The 14,298-nt window shown below is 55.3% G+C and overlaps 2 protein-coding genes across 2 annotated transcripts in view; both read left to right on the top strand.

Moving 5' to 3' along the window:
- Positions 1-1,482: 1,482 nt before the first annotated feature.
- VOLCADRAFT_108484 (uncharacterized protein) lies at positions 1,483-13,242 on the top strand (the record flags this gene model as incomplete). The annotated part of the gene is made up of 14 exons (XM_002959078.1): positions 1,483-1,655; positions 1,764-1,899; positions 2,044-2,300; positions 4,724-4,798; positions 5,546-5,582; positions 5,809-6,011; positions 6,266-6,286; positions 8,513-8,588; positions 9,197-9,332; positions 9,430-9,578; positions 9,705-9,926; positions 10,316-10,399; positions 11,894-11,915; positions 13,153-13,242. Exons 2-14 carry the CDS (start codon positions 1,883-1,885, stop codon positions 13,240-13,242), a joined length of 1,389 nt encoding a protein of 462 aa, XP_002959124.1. The 5' UTR covers positions 1,483-1,655; positions 1,764-1,882.
- An 861-nt stretch (positions 13,243-14,103) lies between these two features.
- VOLCADRAFT_100523 (uncharacterized protein) overlaps positions 14,104-14,298 on the top strand; it is a gene marked incomplete at both ends in the record, with an annotated part of 6,684 nt that continues 6,489 nt past the window's right edge. The window contains one exon of the mRNA XM_002959079.1: positions 14,104-14,235. Coding sequence (XP_002959125.1) covers positions 14,104-14,235 — 132 coding nt within the window. The remainder of the gene's footprint in view (positions 14,236-14,298) is intronic.

Genomic DNA, 14,298 nt, shown 5'->3' on the forward strand with positions numbered 1-14,298 from the left:
CGGCAAAACACGTCGAGAATATCTGGTTAAATGGGAAGGCTATGACTCCAGTCATAACACCTATGAACCGGAAGATTCCCTGCGTCAATCCGTTCCCTTGGCCGAAGCTATTGACGACTATGAACGACGGTTGGCGGCAAAGTCCGGGCAACCTACACCAAAAAGGAAAGTGGTCCTGACCACCCCTCCTTCGGTAGCACCCCGGAACAGCACCCCAGAACAACCGAAACGGAAAGCACCTGCTCGCAAGAAAAGGTGACGCTCCCGGGACGGTTCGCTTCTGAGGGGGAGGGATGTAGCAAGCTACATTTACCTTAGAATATCTTTAAGCTATTAAAGCTTAATCACAGTAATGGTACGGTCCCGTATTTACGAACCATACTCGTTAACTGTACGAACTCACTTTCTGGTACGCTATCACAACCTAGCGTACGGCACCAAGACTCCAGGAATGGAGATGGCGGCAGGTGGGCCGCATTTAAGCCACCCAGGTGAAGTGCTTCGGCCAGACACTTAACGTATCACTATACTAGTGTTCAGGGTTCAAGACCTTGCTGTCACCGTTCTCGACGTATGTCTTCGAATCCCGACTTCCCTTGTCTCTTCTCACGCCTAACGCTGGGTCGCCAATCGTGGACGAGACCCTCTACTTCCGCTAAAACAGCTAAGGTAAGAGACGGCTGTTACACAATGTCCCGCGGCCCCAACACACCCGCCTGGGAACAGCCGTATAGGCAGGCGTAACATTCATCGTGCAGTCCAGGGCACGACATCCCACCGATAACACGGCGCCGATGCTCGGCTAGTTGTTGCAGGAAGGCGGGGCGCGCTGGACGGGCGCCTGGCATGGGTAACGGACCGGGCAACGGTGCCGTGCTTCGAAGCCCGCGCTGCGACAACAGGTCTGAAAACATGGCCTGCATACCGGCATCCGTATCCAACACTGCCGGTGCGAAGGCTGCGAAGGACGCATACTTAACTCCACAGCTAGATCCATCGAAGCCACAAAGCACCTGAACACAAAATTGTGGGTACAGGACCGTGCATGGCGCTGGGTGGCCACAGCAACACAAGTGAATCGTGTGCTGGCGTCCACAGACTCTGCAATCAAGCTGACGTTTCTCCAGGACTTCCATAGCAGAGGCCGGAGACTTCTCCGCCCCGAATACCTCCATGCATGCACCATGGTTCATTTAGCACCGTTCGACACAAGAACCTATGGTGATAATATAAACTAGCATACTTATTACAATGGTTTACCGAGATTTTTAGAAATGCTTCCCTACTGTCTAAATACCTTCAGCTTTTTAAAAGGATCACGCCTTAGATATTGCTCAACAACGGCATAGAGATGTATAAGTATACCAAAAGCACTTCCAGCGCCGCGCACTGTCACGAATTAATGCATACACCACGCTTCCGTACAACAAGAGTTTGGTGCGCATGTAAGTATGGGTTGTGAGCGTATCACAGTCGATAATCTTACAATAGTATTACATGCCTACCCAACTTCAGCGTTTAGCGTTGATTACATAGAAGATAGGTTACTTTCGGGTAGGAGTGGCGAGTAAATGGCCGCTATAGATGTCGCCCTGGAGGACACTGCGGAAGATGGAGACCCTCGAGACCAGCTGACACGAAGTCCAAATGACGCGGTATGTCCTTTCTTGCTTTGTGGCCTCCAACCATGCAAATGCGCCATGGTGCACTTGCAGCCATTCGCCTTCACTCGGGGTTTATTCAATTCTCTGCTGTGTCTATAGTCGGATGTCGCAGCTCTCGCGACGTGTCTCCACGATGTGCTGGACGGGCATGATGAACGGGTGGATGCTGTGTGTCGTCAATTCGAAGAAGTTCTCGGCGTCTACTCCGTTGGTTAAGCATGGGAACTGTTCCGAGGTGAGAGATTTAGATTGTTGATCACAGAGAGAAAAGCGTGAGTCCGTGCCAGAGACGTGGGGCGGTGATGTCCCCGTGCCGTGCCGAGAACAACCGGAAACTTTGCGAACGGTGTTTTGAAATACAATGTGCCCTTCATTGCAGAGGATTTCCAGCTCTCCCCGCTTCGCGCCGCCATGGCACTGAGAGGGAATGTACCGGGCCTTACCGTCTCGGACGCGAAATCCCTCTTGTTCAAGATCAAAACGGCATCGGAGGGGGCCGTGGAGGATCAGGGACACAGGGACGCGGAGACTGGCACCGTCGAGGACGCGGCGGAACTGTGGTCCCGATGAGTGCACCAGCCGGCATCACCGAAGCAGAGGATGTGCCACCCCGCGTTAAGTCGCGTGGTGCTACTGGTAAGTGGCGACATGAGATGTGTGGTAGGGAAGAGTGGGCAACCTAGAAAGGAGGAACCCACCTCACCCCACCTACCCAATTGCATAATGTTATACATACCGACGTCTATGAAACATCATACCATATGACAACAGATATGCCCCCCTTGTTTTACAACCCTGTATAGGCGAGTTCAAAACAAACTGGTCAGAGCTTGGCGGTGTAGACCCATATGCATGCTGCATCAGCGGCGGCATCAGGGGGTGGTTCATCGGTGCTAAGACTGGCAGTACACGGCCGGTCGCATTCACCAAGCAGTACTGCTGCTGAAAGCCGCTGTGGATTATGCGTGGTTTGATGCCATACTACAATGGCCTGTCTGTTTTCTGCGCCAACGTTTGGCGTTTGTGCGTGGGCAATCCGGGAGTCAACAGCAGGAGGGAGGACCCCTGACATGGGGAGCGCGGGTAGCCAATCCACACGGAAGTGTCGTGGTTTACATGGGCCCAGGCGTGCAACTTTTTGTGTCAGTGTTTGGTTGCATGGGCGGAATACCGGGGGCGACTTCATGGGCCATGCCCCGCCCAACGGAGAGCTCGATGGATTAAGGCATAGATTGCATATGGCGAACATATTCTTCTCGGCAGACATCTGCATTTTCATTTGTTTTCAATGTAGCTCGTGGTACTGAGTTTAGCGGTGTATCAGAGATTTGTCATTGTTTCCACCCGAACCTATTCATGCATACGAGTGTTGTGGGATAAACTGGATGAAGTGCCGATGAAGTGTGGTGGGAAAACAGTGGGACCTCGGCGGCTGACTTGACTGGGTAATGCAGTCATGGCCCTGAGTGCTTGCCTCCGGTAGTACTAGTAGTGCCAGAGTACGGTAACCAGGTGTGCAAGTTTTCCCACTCCATGTCGTGGGATCGAAACTAATACGCACATGAGGCACTTGTAAGCGGTCCTCTTGCAAAGTTTTTTGTAAATTCCTTAAAAGTCATGTGCTTTTGGATGCCAGCCCGAGCCAATCCTGCCAACTTGACAGCCAATTCGACACCCTGAACACGCTAATTCGATACCCTGTCAGGCCAATTTGACACCCCGAACAGGTCAATTCGATACCCTGTCAGGCTAATTCAATACCCTGTTAGGCCAATTCGGCACCCGGACAGGCCAATTCGACACCCGGACAGGCCAATTCAGGCCCAGCACAGCCCAATTCCGAGGCTCCACAGCGCAATTCGAATACCTCCGGCGAGTCCGCCAGAACAATTCCAGACCTCGGCAGACCTATTCTTTTGTCAGGAATAAAATCCAGGCTAATTCTGCGACAGAGCTCCTCCCTAATTCCAGCCCGGATCCTACCCTCCTATAGAGCCCTGTTTGCAGCTGGTTGCTGACGCATTACCTGCGCCTTGGTATGCAGTAGGTTGTATCAACGTGTATCGCATCGCATTTTTTCTGTTCTTTTGTCGTACGGCACGGTGCACAGCTTCAGCCGTAGCAGTCGTACAGTACGGCATGTGGCGTGCAACGCGTATGCTTGCTGCTGCCGTACATCCATCTGCCAGACCTGCTCGGTTAGCTCAGTCGGTAGAGCGCACGGCTGTTAACCGTAAGGTCGACGGTTCGATCCCGTCATCGAGCGCAGAGAGGTGAGGATGTGCAGGGGTCGTAGCTCAAATGGTAGAGCGCCCGCTTAGCATGCGTTGAAGCTGCTGCTCCGGCAAGCCTTCGTGCTGTTCTCTTCGGTGGCTTCCAGTAGGCGCGGTAAGTGTGCGTTATGATGCAACCCACATGTATGTGCGTCGGCACATTACCACTTGTCCGTCGCACCACACCGTGTCGGCAAGTGTACGACATACATTGTTTTGCATTAGCTCGTTCTGTGTCGGTTCTCGTTTTTATTTACATACGTCCTTTACTGCGACATAGCGACTCGTCGTTGTGAGTTGCGGTGGTGTTTCCGGAAAACAGTGCCGCATCACCGTTGCGTTGTATTGCAGGTTTGCGTGCGTTACGGCAACTACTCCGGACACTGCCCATGCTACTTTTGAGACTACTTTTGAGACATCTTCGGTAGGCACAGTAAGTGTGCGGCCAGGCCGCGTCTATGTGCGTTCGTGCCGTAGTGCACGATGTCCGCGGTATCACGTCGTGTTAAGATATGTACGGCAACTTTGGTGTCGTTTCTTCTTGTGCACACGCAAACTATTTTATGTCAGTTCTCCTTGTACATGTTTTGCGTTGCTATTTATGAGATGTACATATATTGCGTGCCTATGCAAGTGGTACACGGCCGCGATAATTAGTCTGTATTGCCGGTGTTCATCTTGCTGTTTATTATTTATCTTATTTACTATTCCGACATAGCGAGTTGTCGCGATATCCGGCCCTGCCTCCGCACGACCGTGACGCATCGCCGCTGCAATGCATTGCAGATTTGCGTGCGTCGTGGTTCCTGTTGCCGAACATTTCCATACCGAGCATTTCCTGCAAGGTCTCCATCGCGCGCGGTAAGTGTGCGACGAGTTGGCGTCCATATGTGTCAGCGCATCAGATGTGGTGCGGTACGATGCACTGCCCGCGCAGTCTTATGTCTAAATTATAAATACACGGCCCCCTGTCACTCCGTGTTGCCTGTATGATTGCACCCACACTATTCCGTCTGACCGTCTGACTGTCTGTCATTCCTTCCGGATTGCCGCTGCCGTGTGTCAGCATTCTCCTTCTACACATACAGGGCCCCATCCGTCGATCTTACCGCTCGTCCGTCCGTTCGAAATGCCTATTGCCTGAAGCGGCTCTGGCGTATATGGCAGGTACATATGTGATCACATTAGCGTGCCTTCAGGCCTCTTCGTAAGGACATCATAATGACGCTTCGACACCCTTCGGCAGCTCTTCACCGCCACTCTCTATTTCCACATGGCGGTCGTGTATCCAGTGTTGGCAGCTGTGATACCCCACGTACGCTGCTATGGTGCGATTTGTACCAATTCCGGTACCACTGCCTTCACCGTTTCCGGCCGTTTGTGTATTGTATATATCCCGTTCCTTTCTAACATGTTGTCACCGCTGTCCACCGATAGCAGCTCGCAAACTTCAACGTGCAAACTTCAACACACGCGCTTCACCATACGTGCACATGCACATATCCTTCGTATGCTTCATATGCTTCATATGCTTGATATGCACATATGCACATATACGAATTCACACATGTGGCGGTGCTGGCTGCTGCCGATCGCGCGACCATGCAGGCACCACGGCTTCTGCCATTCACCATGCACTCGGCAGGTATGTTCCCGGACCGTACTAGTATCCGCCCCCATGTCACTCCGTGTTGCCCGTATGATTGCACCTGCGCTATTCCGTCTGACCGTCTGACTGTCTAACCTCCCTTCCGGATTGCCGCTGCCGTGTGTCTGCAGTCCCCTGCACTAACACACGTTTCCAGCCGTTTGTGTATTGTATATATCCCGTTCCTTTCTAACATGTTGTCACCGCTGTCCACCCATGGCAGGTCATGCGGTATAGGCTCTGCTTGGTCGACAACGAGAGCCCTAGTAACACACGGACGCGACGTACGAGCGCCACAGCAGCACGTCGCCACGACGGATGTCGTGCCAGTACACCGTCCTGTCGCCTATGCGGCAGTGCTGGCTGCTGCCGATCGCACGACCATGCAGGCACCACGGCTTCTGCCATTCACCATGCACTCGACAGGTATGTTCCCAGTCCAACCTCCGCCCCCTCTCGGTCCTCCTTCGCCTACGTTATCGTGACCGTACTAGTACCCGCCCCCATGTCACTCCATGTTGCCCGTATGATTGCACCCACGCTATTCCGTCTGACCATCTGACTGTCTGTCATCCCTTCCGGATTGCCGCTGCCGTGTGTCTGCAGTCCCCTTCGCTAACACATCCGGAACCCCGGATCTTACCGCTCGTCCATCCGTTCGAAATGCATCTTGCCTGCAGCGGCTCTAGTGTGTATGGCAGGTGCGTATGTGTCCACATGGGCCTAGCGGATACACTCTGTTTGGTCTAGACGGAAGGCCCGATTCGCACATGCATATCAAAGGCCCGCCGCCGCCATGATGACAATGATGCTCGCGACCAACACGTGGTATTATTATGGTACGCTACCGATGCACGCAAAACTCCCTCCCCCCCCCCGACACCACACACACTCACACGGGCACGCACACCTGCGGCTGGCTGCTATGCGGTCCTTCTGCATCCAAGTCATACCGGGTCAGTAACCCGGTAAGACTCGGGTCCACACCGTCCGGGTCCGCGTCTTACCGGGTTACTGACCCGGTGTGACTTTGATCCAGAACGACTGGACAGCAGGTCGGTGTGGTGTAGCCCGGTGTGGTGTATATGTGATGCACTGCATCAGTCCCGTACCATAATAACACCACTGCCTCAGCGGATAGCGCAAACGTTCGTGCTCCGTACGCTTTTGAATGCACCGTCATTTGTGCCCTTATATACGCCGACACATTACCTCCTCTCTTATGTTATGCCCTGTTACTGTCATCGTCTTGAACCACGACCCTCGAAATTGTACGACCGGCACAGGCTATACAGTCCCCGACGCAGCTGGAGACTGTATTTAATATTAAGACTGTATAAAACATGTATAATAATTTAATAATGATAACACCACTGCCTCAGCGGACAGTGCACACGTTCATGCTCCGTGCGCTCTTCAATACACCTTCATTTCTGCCCTGACATACGCCGACGCATAACTTCCTCTCTTATGTTCTGCCCTGTCACTGTCTTCGTCTCGAACCACGACCCTCGAAATTCTAGGACCGGCACAAGGTCTACAGTCTCCGACGCTGCTGCAGGCGATTCTACGATTTCGTTGGTCGGGGTTCAACACGATGACAGGGCATAACAGGTGATGCGTCGGCGCATGTCATGGCATACACCGGCAAGCCTACATACACTTTGCAATCGTACATAACAATGCCTACGTGGTAGACCAACAGCGGTGTCGTCACATAGCTATTTAACCGCTGAGCCGGTGGTGTTATTATGGTACGCTACCGGTGCACGCAAAACTCCCCCCCCGACACCACACACACTCACACGGGCACACGCACTGCTGGCTGCTATGCGGTCCTTCTGGATCCAAGTCGTACCGGGTCAGTAACCCGGTAAGACTCGGGTCCACACCTTCCAGGTCCGCGTCTTACCGGGTTACTGACCAGGTATGACTTTGATCCAGAACGACTGGATAGCAGGCCGGTGTGGTGTAGCCCGGTGTAGTGCTGTGTGTGTACATATGACGTGCTGCATCGCTACCGTACCATGATAACACCACTGCCTCGCCGGACAGCACGAGTGTTCCTGCTCCATGCGCTTTTAACTGCACTACTTTGCTTACTTGTTGAGGCGGTGGTACCTGCACTGTTGCCCGTTGTACTCATGCCGCCGCCTCGACTTGGAGGCGGCTTCCAACTGGAGGTGAAGGAGCGGCGGCCAGACTCCCGGTCATGGCGGCTGGGCGGTACACACCACCTATTGCTGCCACGTTGGTTGGCCGTGTTGGTGTTCGGCGTGTTGGTCGTGAGCATCGTTGCCAATGTCATGGTGGCAGCGGTCTAGTCTAGCGTAGTGCGACGGTCTTCATAGACCATGAATGCCCAGATATTACTGGTGTACGGAAATATCACATCGGTGTGATATCTTCGTATATCATGCATTCCTCGGCATTCATGGCCTACGAAGGTATCAAACCAAAAGCAAGCCGTGCGCCTAAACTGCTGGAGCAAACGATCCTGCCCATGATGACCAACGCACCGAACAACGTGGCAGCAATATCTCCCCTGCCGCACGTGCATCGTGGCCGCCACTCTGGCTGCTGCTGCCCTTAGCAATTAACTACATCCAGTGGTAGGTGCATTGCAGTGTGACTATATTCATATATCCATGCTGCTGTTAAATGCATGCGCGATGTAATTCTCTCCTGTCGAGTGGTGATGACTGTGACGGTAACAAACTGTCTACCAACGGTCATTGCATAGCATTCCTGCATTCCTGCGACGCACGCATCTGCACGTATTGTACGGCGTACTTACATCTCACCCTAATGCCAACCGCATGCACCACCGTATCCATTTTTGTGGCTTTTGGACTTTGCTCGCCGGTGGTGTTATTATGGTATGCAACCTATGCACACGAAACTCCCCCCCCCGACACCACCCACAGTTACACGGGCACACACACTTGCGGGTGACTGCTATGCAGCCCTTCTGGATCCGAGTCATACCGAGTCAGTAACCCGGTAAGGCTCGGGTCCACACCTTCCGATGCACACCTTCCGATGCGGTGCACACCACCTATTGCTGCCACGTTGCTTGGCCGTGTTGGTGTTCGGTGTGTTGGTCGTGAGCATCGTTGCCAGCGTCATGGCGGCGGTGGCGGCTGGGCAAGATCGTCCACTGTAGCAGTTCACCTCCACGGCTCGCCTTCGGTTTGATATCTCCATATGCCATGAATGCCGGAATATTACTGGCGTACGAAAATATCACATCGGTGTGATATCTTCGTATGTCATGCATTCCTCGGCATTCCTGGCCTACGAAGATATCAAACCAAAAGCAAGCCGTGCGCCTAAACTGCTGCAGCAGACGATCCTGCCCAGCCGCCACCGCCGCCATGACGCTGGCAGCCCAGGTGTGCTGTCCAGCCGCCTCTGCCGCCATGATGACCAACGCACCGAACACCAACACGGCCACACAATGTGGCAGCAATATCTCCCCTGCCGCACATGCATCGGTGTTCCTGCATTCCTGCGACGCACGCATCTGCACATATTGTACGGCATACTTGCATCTCACCCTAATGCCAACCGCACGCACCGCCGGGTATGTCGTTCGCCTCGTATTGCAGCCACCTCGTACGGAGGGTGCCACGGGCGCAGTTCAGCGGTGACTTGATGCTGCTTGCCCGAATGTATGAAAACCGCCAGCAAGTGTACCTAGGCGCTCGCGACCGCGAGTTCCGGGCCGCTGGGGTAAATCATTCGGTGTGTCTGCCATAACTGACGGAAGCCGTCTTAAGTCGCAGCTTACATTGGCGGCACCACCAACTAGTCTACAGCCACCGGCTTTCGTAATTTACAGCCGGCGGACGAACATGGCGACTACACCCTCGCCAACGTTGTACAGAACTACACGCAACGTGGTGTGGAGCTGAGCGGCTTGGAATGCAGCGCTTACACCATCGCATCCAACTTCGAGGTGAAACGTGTAACACCCGCACCTACGCACAGGTACACGGGCACACACACTTGCGGGTGACTGCTATGCGGCCCTTCTGGATCCGAGTCGTACCAAGTCAGTAACCCGGTAAGGCTCGGGTCCACACCTTCCGGGTCTGCTGTGTGCTTGCTCTATAGGCTATGGTTGGTGGAGATGAAGGAGCCGAGTGGGACGCGGACAGCGGTGTCGTCTTTCCTCAGCCTGTGCAGGCTCAGAATCTGTTTGACGATGCTGCTGTCCGAGTCCCCGCTCGGGCCCTTCCTCTCCACCAGCCATACCCTATCCAGCATGCGAGCGCCGTTGGAAGCGGGATCGCACACCTCGTCTGGGGGCCTCTGCTACTTTGCCACATTCGACAGGTACGTTCTTGATTCCGGAACGCCGCTACCGTGTGTTTTCACTCCTACGTACACTTTGCAGTCCATGGCCGCTTCCATGCAGGACCCTCGCCACTGGACGGCGTTAAATGCCAGTGTTGCACGGCTCTCTAGCCGTCCGACGACACGCCCGCACGGCTGGGTGCATCCCTTGCACTTGTGGGTTCGACTCCCACACGGGTGTAGAAGTATACGCACGGACCGTCGTACTCGTGCCGCCCAGCCGGGGGACTACGGCCCCCTCGCGGGCGAAGCAGCCCGCGTCTAGTTTGTCGTACGGCACGGTGCACAGCTTCAGCCGTAGCACTCGTACAGTACGGCATGTGGCGTCGAACGCGTATGCTTGCTGCTGCCGTACATCCATCTGCCAGACCTGCTCGGTTAGCTCAGTCGGTAGAGCGCACGGCTGTTAACCGTAAGGTCGACGGTTCGATCCCGTCATCGAGCGCAGAGAGGTGAGGGGTCGTAGCTCAAATGGTAGAGCGCCCGCTTAGCATGCGATGCTGAGCACCGCAGATAATGTGCGGGAGGTAGGGGGATCGATGCCCTCCGACTCCAACGGACAGAACTATTACTGTGTGCACGTGCACTCAACCCATTGAAACACGACAGGCTTTATGCTGGGGAAGGTGATAAGGAAGGAAGGTACAGAGTGTGCTGTCCCGGGAAGGCTCTTTTGGAAGTGATCCCGGGACAGATTCTTGAACAGAAGAGGCTGGATGGATGCCAATCGATTCCATTGCTGATGGCCGAGATGATGGAACCACTGGTGTAGTGACACACCTGCAAAAGCCGACCCGGAGTGGTAACTTGCTGCTGCCGCCGTTGATTCCAGGCACAGATTCCACCGGATGTGCTGATGGTGCGTGCTGGACCCGAAAATGCCACTGACGTTTCAGAAGTCGGCATGGGTCAGAAGCATGAGGGTGCACCCAAACACACCCGGGAAGGTAAACACTGCCAGGCTAGTGGTGGCCACGGATGAAACTATTGCCCCCTTCTTCACACAATCTCATAGCTTTGTAAGCGAAGCGTCGAGAAAACTAAGGTTTCCTGTGAATTGGGAGTGCCGCTGTACGATTTGCATGGACTTGCGTGCGTGGTTGTGCTGGTTACTTCGGGTGTTTGGGTACTACCGCCCTGAAGCAGTTGGTCTGCAGGCCTAGTTGTCGCTTCGGGGGAGTGCACCCACACCCGGCCCTGTTTTCATTGCTTGCCAGCTATATATGTTTCCTTTTTGCAACGAAGGCTTCCCGCGAAAACATACATAAATACGCACTGGAGCACATGTTCCTCGCATCTCGAGAGGCCTTTTCGGCCTGGGCCGGCTACTACCCCCTCAAGGCATACATGCACTAACACAGGGTATTTTTTTATTCCAGCATTCCAATCGGCGGCCAGCGACGAGCGGCCAGCTACATTATTACATTTTTTGCATGAATGAATTGCAGGTCCCCATTTCTTATGTGTTATCGCCGTAGCTCATAGTCGTAGTCCCGACGTTAGACGGACGACGTTTAGTCGTTCCGTCGTCGGGACGGAGACCTTACCCCAACTTTACGTAGTCGTAGTCCCGACGTTAGACGGACGACGTTTAGTCGTTCCGTCGTCGGGACGGAGACCTTACCCCAACTTTCTGTCTGTAGTCGTAGTCCCGACGTTAGACGGACGACGTTTAGTCGTTCCGTCGTCGGGACGGAGACCTTAGGCTGCGGGGGGCGTCCGCGTGTCTGTTCGGAATTTCTGGAGAGTCGCCCTTTTTCGCCGTGTCGTGCGCGGTTTCGGAGCTGCGTCGTTTTCGCTAGCTCCGTCGCCGTGTGGGAGCCGCGGTCGCCGGTTCGCGTCCCGTCGTCGTCGCTTTTTTTCGTTTTTTCGCACCGCACCGCACCGTGCCGCATCACACCGCATCGCACCGCACCACACCTGGGCCCGCGCAATGCGCTCCGGAGCATCGCCGCGCACCGCTTCGTGGTGCGCGCTGGCTCTGTCGCTGTGTGGGGGCCGCGGTCGCCGGCTCGATCCCGGCGCCCGCGCGTCTTTCTTTTGTGTTTTTCGTTCGGGAGCGCTAGCTTCGTCGCCGCGGGAGTCCACCTCGCCGGTCGCTTCCCGTCGTTGTCGTTTTTTTTCTTTTCGTTATGCAGCGCACCGCACCGCAAGCCGTACGTCTTCCTGCGTTCGTGCGCTACGGACTGCACCGCACCGTGCCACACCTGGGCCCGTGCAACGCGCGTCGTAGTCCCGACGTTAGACGGACGACGTTTAGTCGTTCCGTCGTCGGGACGGAGACCTTAGGCTGCGGGGGGCGTCCGCGTGTCTGTTCGGAATTTCTGGAGAGTCGCCCTTTTTCGCCGTGTCGTGCGCGGTTTCGGAGCTGCGTCGTTTTCGCTAGCTCCGTCGCCGTGTGGGAGCCGCGGTCGCCGGTTCGCGTCCCGTCGTCGTCGCTTTTTTTCGTTTTTTCGCACCGCACCGCACCGTGCCGCATCACACCGCATCGCACCGCACCACACCTGGGCCCGCGCAATGCGCTCCGGAGCATCGCCGCGCACCGCTTCGTGGTGCGCGCTGGCTCTGTCGCTGTGTGGGGGCCGCGGTCGCCGGCTCGATCCCGGCGCCCGCGCGTCTTTCTTTTGTGTTTTTCGTTCGGGAGCGCTAGCTTCGTCGCCGCGGGAGTCCACCTCGCCGGTCGCTTCCCGTCGTTGTCGTTTTTTTTCTTTTCGTTATGCAGCGCACCGCACCGCAAGCCGTACGTCTTCCTGCGTTCGTGCGCTACGGACTGCACCGCACCGTGCCACACCTGGGCCCGTGCAACGCGCGTCGTAGTCCCGACGTTAGACGGACGACGTTTAGTCGTTCCGTCGTCGGGACGGAGACCTTAGGCTGCGGGGGGCGTCCGCGTGTCGTTGTGTCTTTTTTTTTACGTTTACGTTGCGGCTCGCTGGCTTCGTCGCCCGGCGCCCGCTTTCTTATATTTTTCGTTCGGGAGCGCTGCCTTCGTCGTCGCGTGGTTCGTTTTTCGCGTCGTCGTCGTTTATTGTTCATTTCTTTTCGTTCTGGACCGTGCACTGCACACCGCGTCGTCCCGGACTGCACTGCTCCACGCCTGGGCCCGCGCAATGCGCCCCTGAGCATCGCCGTGCACCGCTTCGGTGTCCGCGCCGCACCGCACTGCACCGCGTTGCACCGCACCGCGCCACACTGCGTGTGGCAGTGCATCGCACTGCACCACACCTGGACCCGCGCAATGCGCCCCGAAGCATCGGCGCTCACCGCTTGTGGTGTGCGCGAGCTCCGACACTGAATGGGAACCGCGGTCGCCGGCTCGATCCCGGTGCGTGAGTCTTTTTTTGTTTTTTCGTTCGGGACCGCTTACCGCACCGCACCGCACTGCACCGTACCGCACCACGATTTAACACGCAAATCGCAAAACATTGGCTGCACCGCACTGCGCAATTTGACATGCGCCGACTCGCGCATTTTAACGTGCAACCCACCACACAACTCGACGTGCAATTAAACATGCAATTCAACGCGCAATTTGACGCGCACTGAACTGTGCAGTGCTTGTCCAACGTTGTCCGTGTAGGCTGTACGGCATTTTGTGAAGCTGTTTTGTTCATGGATGTTGGCTCGCTACAATATAATTGCACCGCATATATACGCATCCGGTTTACTTATTTTCAGATACGGTTGCTTTAAAGCTGGCGGTTGTAGACTAGTTGCGCTGCTGACATAAGCTGCGCGGTATTTCGCGAAGCTGGCCTCTTTACATGCATCGGCTCGCTAACTGATTTTCGCCAGACGACAATATCTCGGCACATCAACGGTTGTTCATCGCCATCGATGGCTATTCATCACCATCCTCGTCTGCACGTCCTACACGATACAAGGTCAGTCCACGTTGCAAAGCAGTAGCAATGAATAGAAACGACGAATAGCAGTGAGTAGAAACGATAGCAAGAATAGCAAGGAATAGAATCACAACACGCACCGAAGTGTGATGCGCAACACAACCTGACCCGCGGGACGGTTTGCGCGGTCGGTCGTGTTCGCTGGGTCGTGTACCGCGTTTTTTTATTTCCATTGAGACCGCGCACCCCACTAGCCATGTCTCGGCTCGTCGTGCTTCGTTGTGCTGTATCATCGTGCTATCTCTGTCACCATGTGGGAGCCGCAGTCGGAGCCGCGGTCGCCGGCTCGATCCCACGACAACATCTCGGCACATCAACGGTTGTTCATCACCATCGATGGCTATTCATCGACATCCTCGTCTGCACGTCCTACACGATACAAGGTCAGTCCACGTTGCAAAGCGGTGGTGGCGGTGGTGGCGGTGGTGGCGGTGGTGGTGGTGGCG

This window comes from Volvox carteri, assembly GCF_000143455.1.
Source record: "Volvox carteri f. nagariensis unplaced genomic scaffold VOLCAscaffold_123, whole genome shotgun sequence".
Taxonomy (NCBI): domain Eukaryota; kingdom Viridiplantae; phylum Chlorophyta; class Chlorophyceae; order Chlamydomonadales; family Volvocaceae; genus Volvox; species Volvox carteri.